This window comes from Falco naumanni, chromosome 1 (assembly GCF_017639655.2).
Source record: "Falco naumanni isolate bFalNau1 chromosome 1, bFalNau1.pat, whole genome shotgun sequence".
NCBI lineage: Eukaryota > Metazoa > Chordata > Aves > Falconiformes > Falconidae > Falco > Falco naumanni.
Window position 1 is genome coordinate 101,190,688 of NC_054054.1, and position 17,270 is coordinate 101,207,957.

The 17,270-nt window shown below is 58.2% G+C and overlaps 3 protein-coding genes and 1 non-coding gene across 6 annotated transcripts; 1 reads left to right on the forward strand and 3 right to left on the reverse strand.

Moving 5' to 3' along the window:
• Positions 1-204: 204 nt before the first annotated feature.
• BUD23 (BUD23 rRNA methyltransferase and ribosome maturation factor) lies at positions 205-6,215 on the reverse strand. Of its 3 annotated transcripts, none has more exons than XM_040613121.1 (12): positions 5,431-5,526; positions 5,311-5,348; positions 4,969-5,064; positions 4,683-4,765; positions 4,489-4,585; positions 3,579-3,675; positions 3,165-3,215; positions 2,488-2,573; positions 2,238-2,283; positions 1,854-1,915; positions 740-829; positions 205-588 (listed from the first exon to the last, which is right to left on the reverse strand). In XM_040613121.1, exons 1-12 carry the CDS (start codon positions 5,476-5,478, stop codon positions 534-536), a joined length of 849 nt encoding a protein of 282 aa, XP_040469055.1. In that variant the 5' UTR covers positions 5,479-5,526; the 3' UTR covers positions 205-533. The 3 variants fall into 3 exon arrangements, 2 of the variants coding, with proteins under 2 accessions (XP_040469055.1, XP_040469068.1); XR_005830665.1 differs by lacking the exon at positions 205-588 and adding an exon at positions 1,073-1,276 and having other exon boundaries at positions 794-829; XM_040613134.1 differs by lacking the exons at positions 5,311-5,348; positions 5,431-5,526 and adding an exon at positions 6,140-6,215.
• On the reverse strand, positions 1,301-1,437 carry LOC121082811. The gene has a single exon (XR_005826142.1).
• Positions 5,629-6,438, forward strand: DNAJC30 (DnaJ heat shock protein family (Hsp40) member C30). Its single transcript, XM_040613147.1, is given in 2 exon segments — positions 5,629-6,056; positions 6,058-6,438. Coding segments are annotated over 2 exon segments (669 nt in total). The 5' UTR covers positions 5,629-5,643; the 3' UTR covers positions 6,314-6,438.
• A 7,829-nt stretch (positions 6,439-14,267) lies between these two features.
• Positions 14,268-16,915, reverse strand: VPS37D (VPS37D subunit of ESCRT-I). Its single transcript, XM_040613161.1, has 4 exons — positions 16,738-16,915; positions 15,714-15,885; positions 15,268-15,350; positions 14,268-15,081 (listed from the first exon to the last, which is right to left on the reverse strand). The coding sequence occupies exons 1-4, from the start codon at positions 16,858-16,860 to the stop codon at positions 14,593-14,595; spliced, it is 867 nt and encodes a 288-aa protein (XP_040469095.1). The 5' UTR covers positions 16,861-16,915; the 3' UTR covers positions 14,268-14,592.
• Positions 16,916-17,270: the final 355 nt, after the last annotated feature.

Here is a 17,270-nt window from a genome sequence, read left to right on the forward strand (position 1 = left end):
ACAGAAAGCACCCACAGGCGCAATCGCCACAGGAAAAACACTTCTGCCAGGGGCAAGATTTGCCCTCACCGGATATGCACCCTTATACTGCCCAACTCCCTGCCTGCAGACAGAGGGCAAGCTGGCAGGGAACTAGATGCTGCATTCCCACCTCAGTACTCCCCTGCGCTGAGGGCAGGACACAGGAGACCAGCAACACTCCTGACTCGTTAACTGTTTAGTGAGGAGGCTGGATGTAATGTTCTAGCTCACCTGGAGCTCCAGATGGCTCACCGCACTCTCAGGAATATAAGCAATGGTATTGTAGACACCAAAAGGCCAGAGCACTGTCTGCCACTCAACCTTCACCAGAAAAACAGGGCTAGAAACTTTAGTTGGCTGTTCGGCAGCACCTGAGCCAGTTTACAGCTCCAAGAGCCACCACGACCTGTCCCAGCAAGTCCCAGGCCTGGGATGCCCATCTGTGCCATCCATGGGAGGCTCACTGGAGGGACCAACACACCATCTTCCATGTCAGCAGTGTCCAGAGCAACTCAGAAGCGAGGGCGGCGCTTTCGACCTGTGTATTTTGTGTCTGCTCGCACTTCCCTGTGGAGAAAAGCAGAGAGCAACTAAGCACAATCTACAGGTCATTCCGGGAGGGAAAGGGAAGTGGGTTTGTGGCAGGAGTATGAACAGGTGACAGCAGGCCAGACCAGCACAGTCAGCCTCAGCTGAAGCAGGATCCAGCTGAACTTACTTGCCCTGTCGTCGCCTACGCTCCTTCTTTTCAAGGATCCAGTCCCGGCTTTTCTTCACAGACTTGCCCTTGGTGTTTCTGAACCGTGTCCTACAGAGAAAGCAGACAGCAGCTGGAGAGGAACTGAGGTGTGGGGGGCAGTTTTCCTCCTTGGAGGACTGCCACCCAGAACGGGGCATGCCCTCTGCCTCATACAACTAGCGAGTACCCCTCCCACCACTCCTGGGATGAAAGCTCAGCCAGCACTGGGGTAGGTGGCCAAACAGTCCAACTCCAGGTGCAGTGGGGGAGGAAGCTGCTTCCAGCCCCAGCTCTGACCTGAGGAATACCTACCCTGCACAGGCTGCAGCAGGCCAGCACTCCCCTGTGTCACATCTGACACCAGCAGCATGCTGGGCTGTGGGATCTCGAGGGGAATTACGGGCTCAAGCACAACCACCTTCCCCTCATCTGCTCTACTCTGAACAAAGTAGACAAAGCCTCTGGCTTCCCAACAAGTTGCCAGTTCTGCTATTGCCTTCCAAGACCAGGTACCCTCTGGAGTAAATAAGCAGAGAACAGCAGTGTAAGAGGCAGGAAAACATGGCAGCCACAAGCTTCTGGCAGCCATGACGACTTTCCTCTGATTTTTGTTCTCCGTCTCTCCCACTGGCTGCAAGAGGGGATCTTCCCTGCACCGCTACCATGGGAGGAGACCTGGCCAGCAGGAGAAACCTCCCAGGCCACAGCTAAGCAGAGGTAAGCAAAGAATTTGACAGTAGAAGAAAGGGAATACCAGGCTTCAGACACAGAAGCCTAGCTCCTCAACAAAAAAAGCCATGTTTGGTATCACCAGAATTGTAAAACTTGCCCCTCCCATCTCTCCACTATGCAACAACAACAGCCTCATGATGCCACAACAAACCCTCCAATTAACCCATACTGTTCCTTGTGTCTGGGGCCCTTCAATAAAACACAGCAGTACCCATCCGGGCTGCCAAGGGTCCTCCCAATCCCGTCCCTTCAGTCCCTTCTCACATGGCAGTGCTGTGGTTGTCAGTCAGCAACACCCAGCCCTTATATCCCCACACCCCTTGTTTGGGGAGAACTTGCAGCTTCACCCCCTGCACGATACCTCTCATTGGTGAACTTTGCCTGGTGTATCTCTTCTCCATCAGCACACTCAGTACCAAGGCCCTGAAAAGCGAAATTGGGAAGTTACATTCTTCTGGCAGAGAGACAGCTAACGGTCATTCCTTCTAAATCAAGGGGAACCCAAGGCGCTGCAAGGGGAAGGACTGGAGCAGGAACAAACTCGTCTTCCAGTAATTGGAATATATAATTAATTGGAATATATAATAAATAAAAGAAACTAGATCTCAGGGACAGCAGGAGTTGGTGACACTCACAAAAAATGTTTAAACATATAAATGAAGTCACATCTGCACATAGAGCTGCCTGGCTTCCACATGACCCAGCAGCCAGGAAGGCAACTCTGCTGCCTCATGGAGCTCCTTACCTTCGGTAACGTGCCAGATGCCCCAACAAAGAGACAAAGGAAGAACCTGAAAGAACAAGAATAAGGAGCATGAAGCTGGAATCCATGCGATTCCCACTCCCCAAACACAACTGGGATTGTTTATAACAGAGTCAGACCTAAGCTGTATCCTCTGTCCAGGACTGTATCACAGGAGAGAGAACGGCTTGAAAAAAAATAATCACTGCTACCCAGGCCTCACCCCAAACACACACGAAGAGACACAACTCACTTCTTGGCTTTGGCACTGTTGGGGTAATCTACCACCATTCCCCCAGTAAAGCCAGCTCTCATGGCTTGGGTTGTGATGAGCTCCAGCTGGAAAAAGAAGCATGTGCAGAAGTTACTTAGCAGTCAACCACCAGCAATGCCCAGGAGACCTCTGGGCTCAACCAGAGCTAACTGCAGATGCCAAAGATGGGTCATTCCTGCTCCTTTTGAACTCTGCACTAAGCTCCTGGTTCTGCAGTACCATTCGGACACCGGCCCGCTGCCTTTGTTTGGTTTTCCCGGCTGCTCAGTCTAGTCTGGGTTAATTGGCATAGCAGACTCTCTAAGAGGGACACTGGGCTAGATTTCCCAGCCCTGGGGAGTACAGTGCTTAGGACTGCAGGCCAGTCTTCAAACCCTGTCACAGGGGAAAAATCCAGGACAGCAGATTCAGATCGTGTCCTGCCAACTTATTTGATTTTAAGGCTCAACCCAAGACAATCTGCGAAGCAACAGAAACTGCATAGGGCACTCTCCTTATAGGAATTTTCTGGGCTCTTGAAGAGTTTTACAGATGGCGGGAAGGAGAGGCACACAGACCCAATATGGAGAAACACGATGCATTTAGAGCCTCAAACAGCAATGACTTCTCTGCCTGGCTCTGCCTGTACCTCTCCCCCACTGACTAATGTCCTGTACCTGTTCCGAGTTCTCAGGGTACAGCTGCAGGACAGCTCGGGATCCTCGGGCCTACAGGAAATAAATCAATCACAAACGTGTCTCAGCGCAGACAGGCCCTCTAGTCACCCAATTCCTAGCCCAGACACTAGCAGCCACCTCCCCAGAGCCTCCTGGAGAACACTGCCAGGAGAGCTGCTCAATCTGCAGAGCCAGCTCCTTCACAGCACAGCAAGGTACGGGGGGTAACAGCAGGGATCTGAGAAGCATGAGACACCATGCAGGCAGGCAAGGAGATAGGAAATGGGTGCTCCTGCCAGTCCTCCATTTCAGAGCAGAATTTATGTAAATACCTGACTTAAAATATCTTGCTAAAATGCACCAGTGAGACTGTAAAAGTAGGCAGAGGCCTGACTGGGAGAGTATGACACTTACCAAGGCAGTATAAAGAGTAGAGAAGAATCGATACAGGCGTTTCGGAGGGCTGTGCGATTTCTTATCAGCATTACAAAGCCATTGCACTGCGGAAATACTGAGAAAGAAAACAAGATCCCTGGGACACTGAGCCATTGATTCTTCTGCAGAGCCTCTCTGCCTCCCTCCTTTTGAGCTTACTTCCAGCACTAGGCATGCGTTAGGCTTCAGGGAAACAATTTCATTTTTCCATGTAGCTTTGCCTTCTATTTTGCAGTTACATGAACCCCTCTGGAGCCTATGCCAAAGCCCAACAAGGCACAGTAGTTATCCAAGCACAAAAGAATCCTGAAGCATCCCCTTTAGGCCAGGTGTTCAAATTATTCAAGCGCTTAGCTGTGGCCCTTGCATGGCTACGCAGGTTTTGCCTATCAGCAATCCCAAACAGAGCATTCAGTTCAGCAACAGATAATCCCTGCTCCGTCCCAGCACCTTTCTGTAGTATTCTCTAAGAAGAGTGTTGCTGTCCCGTTCGCCTAGCTCTTCATCCCAAAACCAGCTATCAGACCTTTGATCCAGGGACTGACCTTGCAGCTAAGCAATGGTACAGACATACTTTCCGTTTTCCTCCTCGGAGTAGGCAATGACAATACCCCCCCTTTTATTTTATTTAGTTCAATAAAATTCCTCGCTCACCAGCACAAAACAAGACAAGCATCAATTGGGAAACAGCTGTCGGAAGCTGCTTCAACCATCCAGAATCTCAGCAGCTTATCCCAGAGAGGTGGAGTCAAGTTGCATGGAGCAAAGAGAACTACTGATAAGGACAGTCACGTTCATCTGCTACACACCATAAGCAGACCATGTGTACTGTACAGATGATGCAGTTATGTGGAGTATCAAGGGAGCTCACTTATGTACACAAACCTACCTGATACAGCCATCAAACATGCCAGGCCTGAAGGGAATGCCATGACCCATATCTGCAAGGAGAAGGTCTCCTTCCACCTCCCTCTCCATGGCCACATCTGCACAGAACAGAGCATGGCTCAGGCAACCAGCCCACACCTTTGGGGACCACCTCTGAGGTGAGACAAGGGCGACAGGGGAGGAAGGCCTGCTCACCCAGCATGGCAGGGCTGATGTCCATGCCAATCCAGTAGTGACCCTCGTCAGAGATGTAATCCCCGCTCAGCCCAGAGCCACAGCTGAAGGGAGGAAAGTGCTGGGATCACGGCCCGGTCTGAGGGCGATACTGCCCAGCCACACCACTCCAGCAACCCATCATGGATCTTTAGCCCGCAACAGAGAGCCATGGGCGCTGCCAGGCCTAGATGCCCCTCGCCCCCCCGCACCCATCCGGCCCCCAGGTGCCCCACGTGCCCTGACAGAGGTCAGGGCCTCCACTCACCCCACATCCAGGAGGAGGCACGGCCGGTCCTCAGGCAGTCCCAGCAGCTCCACAGCCCGCTCCGACATCTGCGACTGGATCTCTGCCACCCGGGAGCTGCGGGGCACGGCCAGCAGGCTGCAGCCCCGCGGCGGGCCGCCCCCGCCCCCGCCTCACGGCAGGCCCGCGGCCCCGCGGCAGGCCTGACGGCCCCACCGCCAGCCCCCCTCCCCGTGGGAGGCCTCCAGCGCGGCTACACGGCGGGGTGCGCCCCCCCGGCAGGACCCCGCACCCTCCGCCCCACGACGAGCCGCCCCCCCGCCCGCGCGGCCCGGCAGCCCCGCAGCGATCCGCCCGCCCTACTTCTGCGTGTACTTCCGCGCCTCGGCCTCATCGTAGAACTGCAACGAGAGAGCGGCGGCGGTGAGGCCCGGCGGCCCCGCGCGGCCCGGGGCCCCCCACCCGCCGCCGCCCCGCGCTCACCAGCTCGGGCGGGCCCCGGTGCTCGGGCCGCCGCCCGCCGCCCGCCATGCCGCCGTGACGTCACTGAGCCGCGCCGCCGCCCGCCATGCCGCCGTGACGTCACTGAGCCGCGCCCGCCGCCCGCTATGCCGCCGTGACGTCACTGAGCCGCGCCGCCGCCCGCTATGCCGCCGTGACGTCACTGAGCCGCGCCGCCGCCCCCCTGCGCCTGAGATGGCGGCGGGCGGGGCGCTGAGGCGGCGCGGTGCGATGGGGCCGGCCGCGCTGGGCCGCCTGCGGCGCCTCCTGCCCGCCGCCCCCCGGGCCCCGCGGCTCGGCCGCGCCCTGGCGCCGTCCCGCGGCGGGCAGACGGGCGGCGGAGCTCCGCGGGCGCGCCGCGACCTGTACGAGGTGCTGGGGGTCCCGGCCACGGCGACGGCGGCGCAGATCAAGACGGCGTACTACGAGCAGTCGTTCCGCTACCACCCCGACCGCAATGCCGGCAGCGCTGCCGCCGCCGCCCGCTTCGCCGCCGTTAGCGAGGCCTACCGGGTGCTGGGCAGCGCTGCCCTACGCCGTAAGTACGACCGCGGCCTCCTCAGCGCCGAGGACCTGCGCGGCGCCCCGCCGCCCCCGCCCCGGCCCCCGCGCCCCGGCCCCGCCGACCCGGCCCCCCGCCACCGCCCGCCGTTGGCCCGTTCCCCCGCCCTTCGACTTCGACGCCTTCTACCGAGCGCACTACGGGCAGCAGCTGGAGCGGGAGCAGGTGCTACGGGCGCAGCGGGAGAAGCTGCGCCTCCTCCGGGAGGAGGCAGCGGCCCAGGGACGCTTCCGGCTCCTCTCCGACCTGTCCGTTGGATTCCTCCTCGTGCTGGGTTTTGCTGTCCTCTACGGCCTCAAGTGACAGCGGGGCCGGGCAGCCACCAGGGCTGCCACCCAGCTCCACCGCTGTGGTGGGACAGTCATCGGTGGGCACGGCAGCTGGCTGCGGGGCGTCCCCTGTGCCCGTGCAGCTGGCAGGCACTGTATGCAGGGTTTGCTCCTCAGGCTGCCGTAGTTCCCTTCTGCTGGTGTGACCTTCAGCCACAGTACGTGAGCAGCAGGCTCCGTGTGCAGGCTCTGCTCTGTGGGCTGTGACCTGACCCCTCTGCCAGCATGACCATCAAACATGGAGTGCAACTGACAGGCATGGTACGTGGTTGTGATGTGACCTCCACAAGCGCGACCTGCAGACAGCTCGTGACCACCAGATACCACATGTGGGCTCTGCTCTGCAGGCTGCGGTGTGCCCCAGCTGCCAGTGTGACCTTGCAGATGTGCTGTAGAGGCTCAATGGGCTGCAGTGGGCCCCCTCTGCCGGTTTGACCTGCAGACACGGTGCCTGACAGGTAAATGCAGTTCATGGACTCTGCTTTGTGGACTGTGACGCGTACCTTCCGTTGGTGCTGCTGTTTGACCTTGGTGGGATCCACGTGCCTGTTCTAAGCCACAGCAGAGATTAAATGGCTATCAGTGGCGTCTGTGTGCTGTGTCTGTTCGTGGGAGATGGTCTCACCAGTGCTGAGTTTGCTGCTATTTCAAGACCAGCCACCTCTGTGCTGTCACACCTGTTACTGCATTTTTGGGGAGTGTTAGGAGTGTTTGTTTCCAAACTGCATCGTTGCCTTTTGTCTGTCCCTGTTCAGGGCTTGCCTCACTGTGTGGCAAGTATGGAAGTCTTGGATTCAGCAGCACAGAAGACTAAAACCTGAGCTCATGGTGGCTCATGTCCTGGTCAGTAGGTGACGTCACCTGCAGGTGCTTGCCAAAACACTTCAGTATTGAGAGTAGCCTGTCCTGTCTAGGTCTTGCCAGGAACTTCACACATGACCATCCCGCACAGGCCTTTGTGGCTGGGAGCAGTACACTTCAGAGCACCGAGTGGCATTACTTGTTTTACATGTATTTAAGCATAATTTGCACATAAGAGTATTTGCTTATTTAAGTATTGAAGTGTTTTAACAACTAAAGAATGTGTCTTTCAGAGCTTCTGTCTTACCTTCACCTATGCTATGCTGGTACTACATGGAGTGAGTGAAGCTTACTGAATTCTGAGTGTGCCATAGACTTCATTTGCGTTATTTTGCACTGATTTGCTGGGCCTGCCTGGCAGTGGTCTGTGCAGGAGCCAAGTCCTCATCTCTCACTGCAGTGACGCTGGGTTATGTCTTCTGCCAGCACAAAAATGTTAAAAGCAAATGCCCCGTGTTTTCCAGTTGCAGAGTTCTGTAATACTGAACAGAGCCTGGAGCAGTAGTGTGGCAGGGAGTGTAATGTTTATTGGTACAGGGTATATGCTGTACAGGAGAGCTTTTTGCCTTTTCTGGAAAGCATGGTACCACTTCCAGCTACAGACTTTGGAGACTGCTGCATGTTTGCAGCAAATTCAGCCCAGGGGCAGAGAGCTTTCCAGGATCCTCTCTGGTTGTCAGTCCATCCCTCTGTGTGGGATTATGTCAGCACGTGAAGAGCCGGAACCTGGCGTTCAAGGGCATTGGTTACAGAGTGATAGTGTCTGGAGCTGTGGTTCTGTGTCACATGCCGATGCATTTTCATGCTATAAACCAAGTCACTTGAAAGACCAGAGGCAGTTTCTCTGGCAGAGTTTGGCAGGAAATATTTGCTTCCAGGCTGGAAAAGCTAGGGATGTCCATGGGATGTGGTGGGTACTAGGGAGCACCTCTCTAGTTCCTGGCATCGTAGCTTGCAGGTTTTTAAGGCAGCCCTAGCAAACACGAGGTGTCCTCTGGATTGACCTTTCTTAAATCTATGTAGTGCTGAGGCCTGGGAGCTGTTCCCCCAGGCAGACTCCATACCCAGCCCTGGGCCAGCTTCCTGGCAGAGGGATGGTCTGGTATGGTGCAGCGTGGAGCAGGAGGAACAGGCTAGCTGTTGTGCTGCCTGCACCCCTCTGTCCTGTAACACCGGAACAGGGAAGAGTTGCTCCAGTAAGCCAGCTGGGCCGATGCTCCTGCTCTGTGTCTGGTGTTTGTGTCTGAAATTGGGGAGTGAAGCACCCAGGCACCACAACCGGGTTAATCCATGTGACTTTCATTGGGTGGTTTGGGCAGTTCGTATTACTGGTTCTTCCTCTTCTTCCTCAGGGCTTCATGATGTATCTTGAGCATTAAAGATATCCAGCTATAAACTGGTGATGAAATGACACGTCTTTCTTTTGGTGGGCTTTGGTGGTAAATATTCCCCATACTTGCTGAGAAAATGGAGGGTAGGGGACAGGCTGGTGTTTCACATAGTGACTGCAGCAGGTTGCGGAAGAGGGTGGGGAGGGGGTGTCCTGTTTCCCTGAGGCTGTGGTGGGAAGGGTGGGCACGCTGCCTGCAGTCAGTGCGGAATGGCCTCCCTGGGCCACCGTGGACTTCACTCCTGCCTGCTGGAGACCCGTTCTGTGCTGCCTGTGACACACAGGCGTTGCAGCGCACTTGGGGCATACCCTCTGTACTCACTGTGCTCTCTGTACTTGCATACCGCAGGTAGCGTTCAGTTTTGCTGCTGAGTTTGGCCAGAGAAGGGGAAGCATGGCATGCAGGGTGTGGAGGGATGCTTTGGGGCATCCAGTCTGTCACTTTTGGGGTGGTACAATGTATACTTCTCCTCAGCGTCACCTTCGCCCTAGTTGGGCCTGAATGCTCCTCTGCTCCAGGAAGGATTTCAGGAGCTCAGGCACAAAGTGGCTGAAGCTAGTCCAAATGCACAGACCGACTGACAGCTCCCAGCACACCAGGTTACTACCCTTTTGTCTTCTCGTGTCAATATTGTCATCCCGTTCTTGTCTTTCCCTAGTTGTTTCCCTGATGGAGAGGTGCTAGGAGCAGCTGCATTTCTTGCAGTTCTCCTTTAGCTAGGTGAGCGCAGTCCTTGTGCAGTGCCTGTGGCACAACTACTAGGGGAAACACAGCAGGGCCTAGCAATGACAGAAGTGCTGTGACAGCAGGGGCTTGCGTGAGCTGTACAAGCCCCCCAGGATCAGAAGGTCAAAGTGGAAAAGGAGAGGAAACAGGGCCCAAGTGGGGCTGATAGGGTGTGTGAGGCTTGCTGCACAGGGACCTACTCTGTATTTAAACCCCGTGTTCTACCTCTCATGGCTGTGGCTGAGCAGTACTGTTGCTGAGAGGTGACTATTCGGTGCTCCCAGCAGTGGGATGCTGAGCAATTGGAGAGGGTTACAGAGCTGTCTTCAGAGAGGGAAAAGCACCAGGCAGATCAGTGAGATCCATGAGGAGTTTGCTTTCCTTCACACGTGCTGCAAGGGGGATGGGCTTGTGCACTGCTTCAGCACCTTTGGCTGAATCTTAGCCATGCAGCAGAGGGTGAAGCTCAGCAGCTACCTGTGGCCTTGGCTGTCTTCACACCTCAGGGACAACAGGGATGGATCCTTGGGGGTGCTGAGCCACAGAGGGTTGTTTCTGTGACAGAGCCCATCTTCCTTCAGCTGGGGGCAAAGCAGCCATGGATAGGGGTCATGGCAGGGAACAGCTTCCACTCCCAGATGTACTGCGGGCCTTGCCTCCTTTTGAGGATGTATCCAGTTACCACAAGACATATCTCAGTAGTACTGCAGTCACAGCTGTTACACAGCACACACCCCCACACCCTGGCCTATGCCCTCGAGGTGCTGAGGATGGCAGTTTCAGGTGGGGAGGAGGTCACCGTGAGTAGCTGGTATCCTGAGGCCTTTGCTGGGAAGAGTGTGATGTTCACAAGGGAGATTTCTTCTTCCACTCTTGAGTCCACTGGGGCCACTTTTACACATTTTCTAGCACATCCTACCCCTCCCCTCTCTTTATTGCTGTGCAGCTCCATGTTATGTCTGCCTTTATAGTAAGTGATGTATTGCATGCACACTGGGTGCTAGTCCTTTACTCTCTTACCCCTGATGCAAATTTTTGCTAGCTCTTAGATTTGTGTCACTGTAAGGAACTGCCCAAGGGTGAGTTGCTGGTGAGGCCTCAGCTATCACCCTGTGCCCACGCCTCCAGGCCTGTACTGCTCTACCCTGCACCTTCACCCCTGGGTTTATTCTGCGTAACTTCTTGTTACTCATTCTCACCCTTGGATTAGAAACAACAGACATCACACCATGCCTTTGTAAAAGGGAAGCAAAACTAAACCAAACTAGTTAATGGCCACTTGGTAATTAGATGCTGTTACAAACTAAGTAAATCAAACAAAAGCTCCAGGCAAGCCGAGACAAGCCTGGATAAAGCCTGACAGCCCTAGTTCTGAGGCGCTGCATGCTCAGTGCAGACCCCATTCCTCATCTTATGCCAGCCTGTTCTTGTGGGCTGGCAGCAGCATAACCACAGGCTTGGGGTGCTGAGCTGCTCACCTACCTGCTGGGTAGTGCAGCCTGCGGGCACAGGGTCTCCGTGTTTCATTAGGGCCTCTTCCCTACATCTCAGGAAGCTGGGCTGCTCTTTGGGAAGGAAGGGGTTAAACCCGGCTCCTGGCAGGTCTTTAGGGGTGCCAGCTGGGCTGGGGGCATGAGGGGCAGGGACAAGGAGCTGCAGGCTGGGTGAGCAAGGTCCTACTTGGAGGGATGGCCATCATGCCCCACCGCCACCACCAAGAGGGGCTGGCCTGGCCTGGAGCCAGGTGAGGGGACAGCCCCAGCCCTCACCTGGCCTGGGATCTGCAGGCAGGGCTCTGCACCCCACTTCTGTGCTGCTGGCCTCGAGGTGGCTCTAGGAGGGCAGCTCCCCCGCCCTTCAACAGCATCCCCTTGGGTGACTCCTCTGTTAATAGAGTTAACTGTTAATAGAGTTTCCTCTGTTCAAGTCCTGCTGCCTGTGGAGTGCCTGCTGCACAAGAGGCCCTGCGGGCACCCTGACATCACCTCCCGCTGGCTGGCCCCAGCCTGGGGTTTTGCATCTCCCACAGACCCGGGGTTGCAGCTTAAAGAGTTTCCTGGGGGCTGCCTCTGCTGGGGGCCCCCCTTCTCACAGGTGCCCTGCCCCTCCTGGGCTGGGGGCTGCTGCTTGCCCAGCCTGGCTTCTGAAAAGCCGGGCCAGGGGTGGCCACAGAGCTGGCAGATGCCCCTCCTGGGTTTGGCTGCACACCAGCTGGCAGAGGGGCTGAGCCGGCCCCAGGGCAGCCGGGCCAGCGCAGAAATGAATGCAGGTGCACGCCTGGCGGCAACACTTCCTCCTCTAGCACGTTGACCCCCACCTTGACACGGTGCTGCAGGGCAGGCAGCGCTTGGTGCAGGCAGGGAGAGCCACCGTTGCAGACAAGGAAGGGCACAGAGGGCTCACCCTGTGCTGCTGCCAGCTCCTGCCTGTTAGCAGTGTCCCTGTCTTGTGCCCCATGCAGGACTTTGTCCTCAGCCCAAGGGGCTGGAGCTGCCATACCACACACGCAGTGCTGCCATGTTCCCCAGAGGTGCAGGGTACGTAAGCTCCCTGCCAGGACCAGTGCATCTGGGGGGTGCAGCCACCTGCCTGGGGCACTACATGCCCCAAACTGGACAGGACCGCCTCCAGGGTTGGAGGAACCTCCCCAGGGCAGGGGCTTGCCTTGCTTGGCAGCTTCCCAGGGGTTAAAGTACCTTAGCTGAAGTGGGGTGGTGGCCAGCCCAGCAGGACCATGGGGCTGCCAGGGCCTACCCACTGCCACCTGAGCTGGGCAGGCGCCTAGGGGTGCTACAGTGTTCCTATGGACAGAAGGCCAGCCAGGACCACAGCAGTCCAGGTCACTTTGTTCTTTGGATCGTTACTTTTAGTGCTGTCAGCCTCAGTGGGACACGCTCACCCTCCCCAGGCTGGAGAGAGGCAGCTGCTCACCTTGAAGGCTCACACTTATGAGGCCACATCTGCCCTTGCCCTAAGGTGACTCAGGACCTGCCTGGGGCCAGGGAAGTTTGTCCTGGTGCTGGTGGCAGACCCACACAGCATCGCCTGGGACTGCCCAGCCCTGGGGAGCTGTGCAAGGCAGGCACTGGCTGGGGAAACCCACTGGTTGTGCCTGACTGGGTTTTGGGTTTGGGTGGCTTGACTCTTTGTGCATGGTCATGTGCACTAGTGCCAGCCCCAGTGCTGCACCAGGTCCCACGTGGCAGGGCAGTGACGCACTTTAGCATTGCCTTTGGCTGGCATTCAGTCTGTACAGGTGCCTGGCTCTGGGCTCCAGCATGCACCGTATCCTCACACCATTGCCTTGGCTGGAGATTTCCTCCTGAGCCAAGTGCTAAGGTGGCCTTCCTCTCCCAGGCGGGCATCCAGATCCCCAGGGGGATGCCTTGTGCTTATCTATGCCCAGCTGCTCCCCTCACCCCTGCTGTCTTGTGTGTGCGTGCTCAGAGCCCTAATAGCTCAACACGCACACATCACTTGGGCCCATAACCCCATGCTGTACCCACAGCTCTGGTCATCTCCCACAGAATCTAGGGCAGCCCTTGGGGTATCCTGGGCAACTATCTGGGGGACTCCAGGACACTGTGCATCCCAGCCCTCTCCAGACACAGCACAGATGGTCTCATACAGACCAGCTGGCCTCCTAAGTCCTCCTGCGTGGTCCTCATGTTTCCCTGGTTATGTTAGCCCTGCGAGACTGGTATGGGAATCCAACCAAGCTCTTGTGTTGTGGTTGCCAGCCTACTATGGTTCTTCCTCCTGGCATGTGGCAAGCCACAGAGCCCAAGTGTGGCAATCAGGTGTGTTCTGGTACCCTTATTGACAGGCTGCACCCAAACTGAGCCTGATGGGACCCAGGAAAGCAGGAGGTGTTCTCTGAAACCCAGATGTTGCAGTGACCACCGTCTCCTTGCCTGCCAATAAAGCTGCAGTGGCTGGTCCCCAATTTATCCTAGTCTTAAGCTTGTTTTAACCGGTTATACTGGATGAGTGGCCCCAGTCCCACATGTGAGGGCTAGAGTTTGGCATAAGGGTGGGTACCCTCTGGTGGAGGGGGTGATCAGACACTAAGCCTGTATTTTAGGGTGCTTTGTAGCCAGAGCCAGGGCCCCTTGCTGCTTTGGGTCATTTCTAAGCAGTCTGTGTAACAGTGCCAAGCTGCAAGGCAGGCGGGCAACCGGGAAAGAAATTAAATGCTACAACCAGACAAGGCTGAAAGTGTTAAGAGCCTGAAACCAAATCAAAAGCTAGAAACAGCACAAGAGATGCCCCAGAGCAAGGAACAAGTGCCCCAGGGTGCTGAGGAGGCTACAGCTGGAGGAATCTGGGCTGTCTGCCCCAGCCTTGTCTCATCATCCATTGCATGAAATTAAGTAAAGGAACAGAGGAGCTGGGGATGAAATAGGGTGAGCTCAGGCCACCCGCTGCCTTTTCCAGTGGTGGCCAAAGTCAGGGTTAGTGTGGGAGGGTGGATGGGGAATGGGTACTAAAACCGCCGTAGGGCTGTACGCAGGCTGATGAGAGCTGTCGCAGAGCCACGAGTAAGCCAGCTGGCTGTGAGGTATAACTCTTCATGGGGGCAAGGGCTTGGCTGCTGGCACGAGGCATCTCCAGTTACCAGAGGTCTTCACCATGTGTGGGGCCAGACTGCTGGGAGATGGCCCCTGGTACCTCTCTGGGGGGAAGCGCACACTCGTTGAGCTCTTGGCCCCCCTTGCAGGGCTCTTCCCTTTCCCAGGGCATTGATGGGCTGAGCCAAATGCAGGTGCAACATCTGGGGGCTCCCCAGGCTGGAGGACCCTCCTTGACTGCCAGTCACTTCCAAGCCTGGCAAGTGTCCCCCCACACCACTTCCTCCCTGCCTATTCCATCCCCCTGTTCATAGCCAAAGCCAAGCAGTAACACAAGGCGTGGAAAAGGGCCTTTATTTAGAAAGCACATGGCACAGTGCTCCTGGGCCCTCTTCCCTGCTGTCTCCCACCCTTCCCCCACCTCCCATCACTGTTCTTCTTGCTGTGGATGCAGACACCTCCCCCCGGCAGCTCCCCAAGGGCAAGACCCACTACCCAGCCACAGCGCCCAGCCCACCCCAGCCCCAGCCCCAGCCAAGAACTTCCATCCCTTGTAAGCACCCACCCCTGTGCCTGCTCAACAGACACCACAGCCCCTCAGAGCTGTGTCTACACCACACGCCCACCCCACATGCTCCCTGGCCAGGGTGTTCCTGCACAGCCCCTGTGGAGGCATGGGGGGGACATCCCCTGTCCCTGCCCTGCTAACGGTGTGGAGGCTCCTGCTTCTGGTCTTGCAGTCGCTGCTGCCTGCAGAAGGGCTGGGGGCTGAGCAAAGGGACGTGTCTGACGAGGTGCAGGGGTGAGACTGGGCTGGAGATTTCAGAGCAGGGAGATGCTGGCTGGTGTTCCAGGGCTGGGAGATGGCTTCTGGGAGGCACAGCTGGCATGGCAAAGGGCACAACGGCCTCCAAGGGGATGAGAAAGGTGGGCACAAAGCCGTAAGAGAGATCAAAGGCTTTGGGGGCTACTCCACTCCGCAACGGGGCAAGGCGGGCTGGTGCCAGGCTAGTCAGGGCACCTGGGCGCCCCGCGAGGCCCACAGGGTCCCTGCCCACCTGGTCCTTCCGCAGCAGCTCCTGCAGTTTCTCCAGCTGTGTCTGGCAGATGTGGGAGCGTGTGCGGCTCTGGTGGAAGGACTCCAGAAAGGAATCGAGGGGCAGATCCTGGGCCAGGAACCGCTCTACCTGTGTCTGTGGAACAGGCAGTGGGACAGCGTTAAGCCAAGAGAGCCACGGGACCACAGAGGGAGCCCAGATGGTTGAGCACCATCCGGACCCTGGACTTTTCTGCAGGGTCTAGCACATCGGAGGGCATGGAGACTAGTCTGGGGCCCAGGAGAGGAAGGGGCAGCAGCACAGGGGTCTTGCCTGACTCACCTCCGACTCTGCCTCAGAGGCATCGAGCTTGGCTTGGAGCTGGCCCAGGGCACTCTGTGGGCTCCACTTCTTCAGGTACGCTTCTGTGTTGGGAAGGGATGGGGCTGCCCACAAACATTCTCCTGCATGCCTCCCCACTGATGGAGCTGTGGTCTTTGCCATCCCCAACCATCAGCTCTGCCCACCCCACCCCCCTCAACTGAAAACACCCCCAAACACATCCCTGGAGCCACCTGCATGCTGAGGCCCGTACCGCACTGCAGCATCGGTCCTGGCCAAGGGCTGGCTATGTTGAAGGCAGCATCACCCCCCAACTGCTCCTGATCATGGCTGGGCCATTTCCCTGGGATTTCAAGGATGCTGAGCCCACCCAGGCCCTTGTATTAACACAGGTTGCTCTGACCATGCTGGGCTCTGCTTCACCCCATCAGCTGCACCCCACTCACCCAGGCACTGCTGCTTCTCCCAACATGCCTCTCGTATCTCCTGCAGCTCCTGATACTTGATGGCTAGGGAAGCCTTCCCATCCTCCAGCCGCGGGCGCAGGGAGAGGTTCACCCTGGCCAGGGCGCAGTTTGAAGCCAAACACATCTCCCGCTCCAGCTGCAGACTCTGAAACTGTGGGGAAGGGAACAGGTTGTGGTGTGTCAGCACTGGGAGAAATGGGTAGAACCAGTCCGAGCTGGCAGCCTGCTGGGAGGGGGTCCATCTCCGTCCAGGGGTGAACCCTCTCCTCCTGCACTGTACCCATCCCTCTGCTCTGCCTGGAAAGGGGCTGTGTCCCTGGGGGGGATGCAATGGCTGAACCCTGGCTGCGAACACCACAGGGCAGCTCACCCTGACCGTGGCAAACCTCACAACCCCCTTTGCAGGGGAGAGGACTCATTAGCTAATGAGGGTGTCAGGAGAGAGACACACACCCTCCCTTGCTGCACACCCACCTTCGGTGTCCGCACAGCGCGGGGAGGGGAGCAGAGCGGTGCGAGGCGCAGGGGCAGGATGCTGGAGCCGGGCTAGGGCTGGTGGCGGCACAACCCGCCGCCGTCCCGCAGCGCAGCGCCGGGAGCCCCCGACGCCCCCGGCCCCCCCCCAGCCTCGGGGGGCAGCGGGAGCAACGACGGCAGCGGCCGTGGCCCCGCGGCGGGTTTTGGTGGCCCGAGGCTGCTTGGCAGGCGGTGGCTGCCGAAGCTTGGAGCGGTACCCCGAGTCCCCAGCCCGCCGCCGGCCGGGACGCTCCAGCTGGGGTTTCCCCGCGGCCAGCCCGGCCCGGCCGGGGGGGTTTCGCTGCCCCCCCGGAGCCCCCGGGCTCGGCGCGGGGGTGTCGGGACTAAGGGCGGACCAAGGAGCAGCGGTGCCAGGGGCCGGCGGGGTGCAGCTGCGCAGGGCTCCATCCCGCGTACCGGGGAAGCCCCGCCGGGCGCGGGCGCTGCACGGCTCTGCCCGGCTCCGGGACCACCCCCCCGGCCGTACCTTCCTGCTGAGGCGGGCGGCGCGCTGCAGCCGGAGCTCGTCCTGCAGCAGGGCGCGGAGCTGCGCGGTGCTGAGCGCCCCGAAGCGGCGCGGGGAGCCGGGCGGCGCCGGGGGCCGGGACATGGGCCGGGGCACGACGAGCACAGGCCGGGACGCCCCCGCCGCCGGGAGCCGCGCCCCGCCCCCGCCGCGCCGCGCCCCGCCCCGCCCCCGCCGCCCTTAAAGGCGCCGGAGCCGAGCACAAAGCGCTCCGGCTGTGCACCCCGCTGTGTGCATCCTGCACCGCACCCCGCCGTGTGCATCCTGCGCCTCGCTGTGTGCATCCTGCACTGCACTGTGTGCATCCTGCACCGCACCCCGCTGTGTGCATCCTGCGCCTCGCTGTGTGCATCCTGCACTGCACTGTGTGCATCCTGCACCTCCCTGTGTCGTCCTGCACCCACCCTGCTGTGTGCATCCTGCACTGTGTAGTATCCTGCATCGCACCCTGCTGTGTCATCTTGTATTGCACCCTGCTGTGTGTCTCCTGCATC

Bases quoted from the DNA above. Each gene is read 5' to 3' on its own strand.
- BUD23 (XM_040613121.1), bottom strand. From the start codon at position 5,478: ATGGCGGGCGGCGGGCGGCGGCCCGAGCACCGGGGCCCGCCCGAGCTG. The intron at 3,676-4,488 runs GTAGGTTTGTGT...TTTCTTTCTCAG, and splicing joins ATGTTTGATGGCTGTATCAG to TATTTCCGCAGTGCAATGGC. The intron at 830-1,853 runs GTATCGTGCAGG...CTTTCTCTGTAG, and splicing joins GCAAAGTTCACCAATGAGAG to GACACGGTTCAGAAACACCA.
- VPS37D (XM_040613161.1), bottom strand. From the start codon at position 16,860: ATGTCCCGGCCCCCGGCGCCGCCCGGCTCCCCGCGCCGCTTCGGGGCG. The intron at 15,886-16,737 runs GTACGGCCGGGG...CCTTCCCCACAG, and splicing joins CCGCCCGCCTCAGCAGGAAG to TTTCAGAGTCTGCAGCTGGA. The intron at 15,082-15,267 runs GTGAGTCAGGCA...CCTGTTCCACAG, and splicing joins CCTCTGAGGCAGAGTCGGAG to ACACAGGTAGAGCGGTTCCT.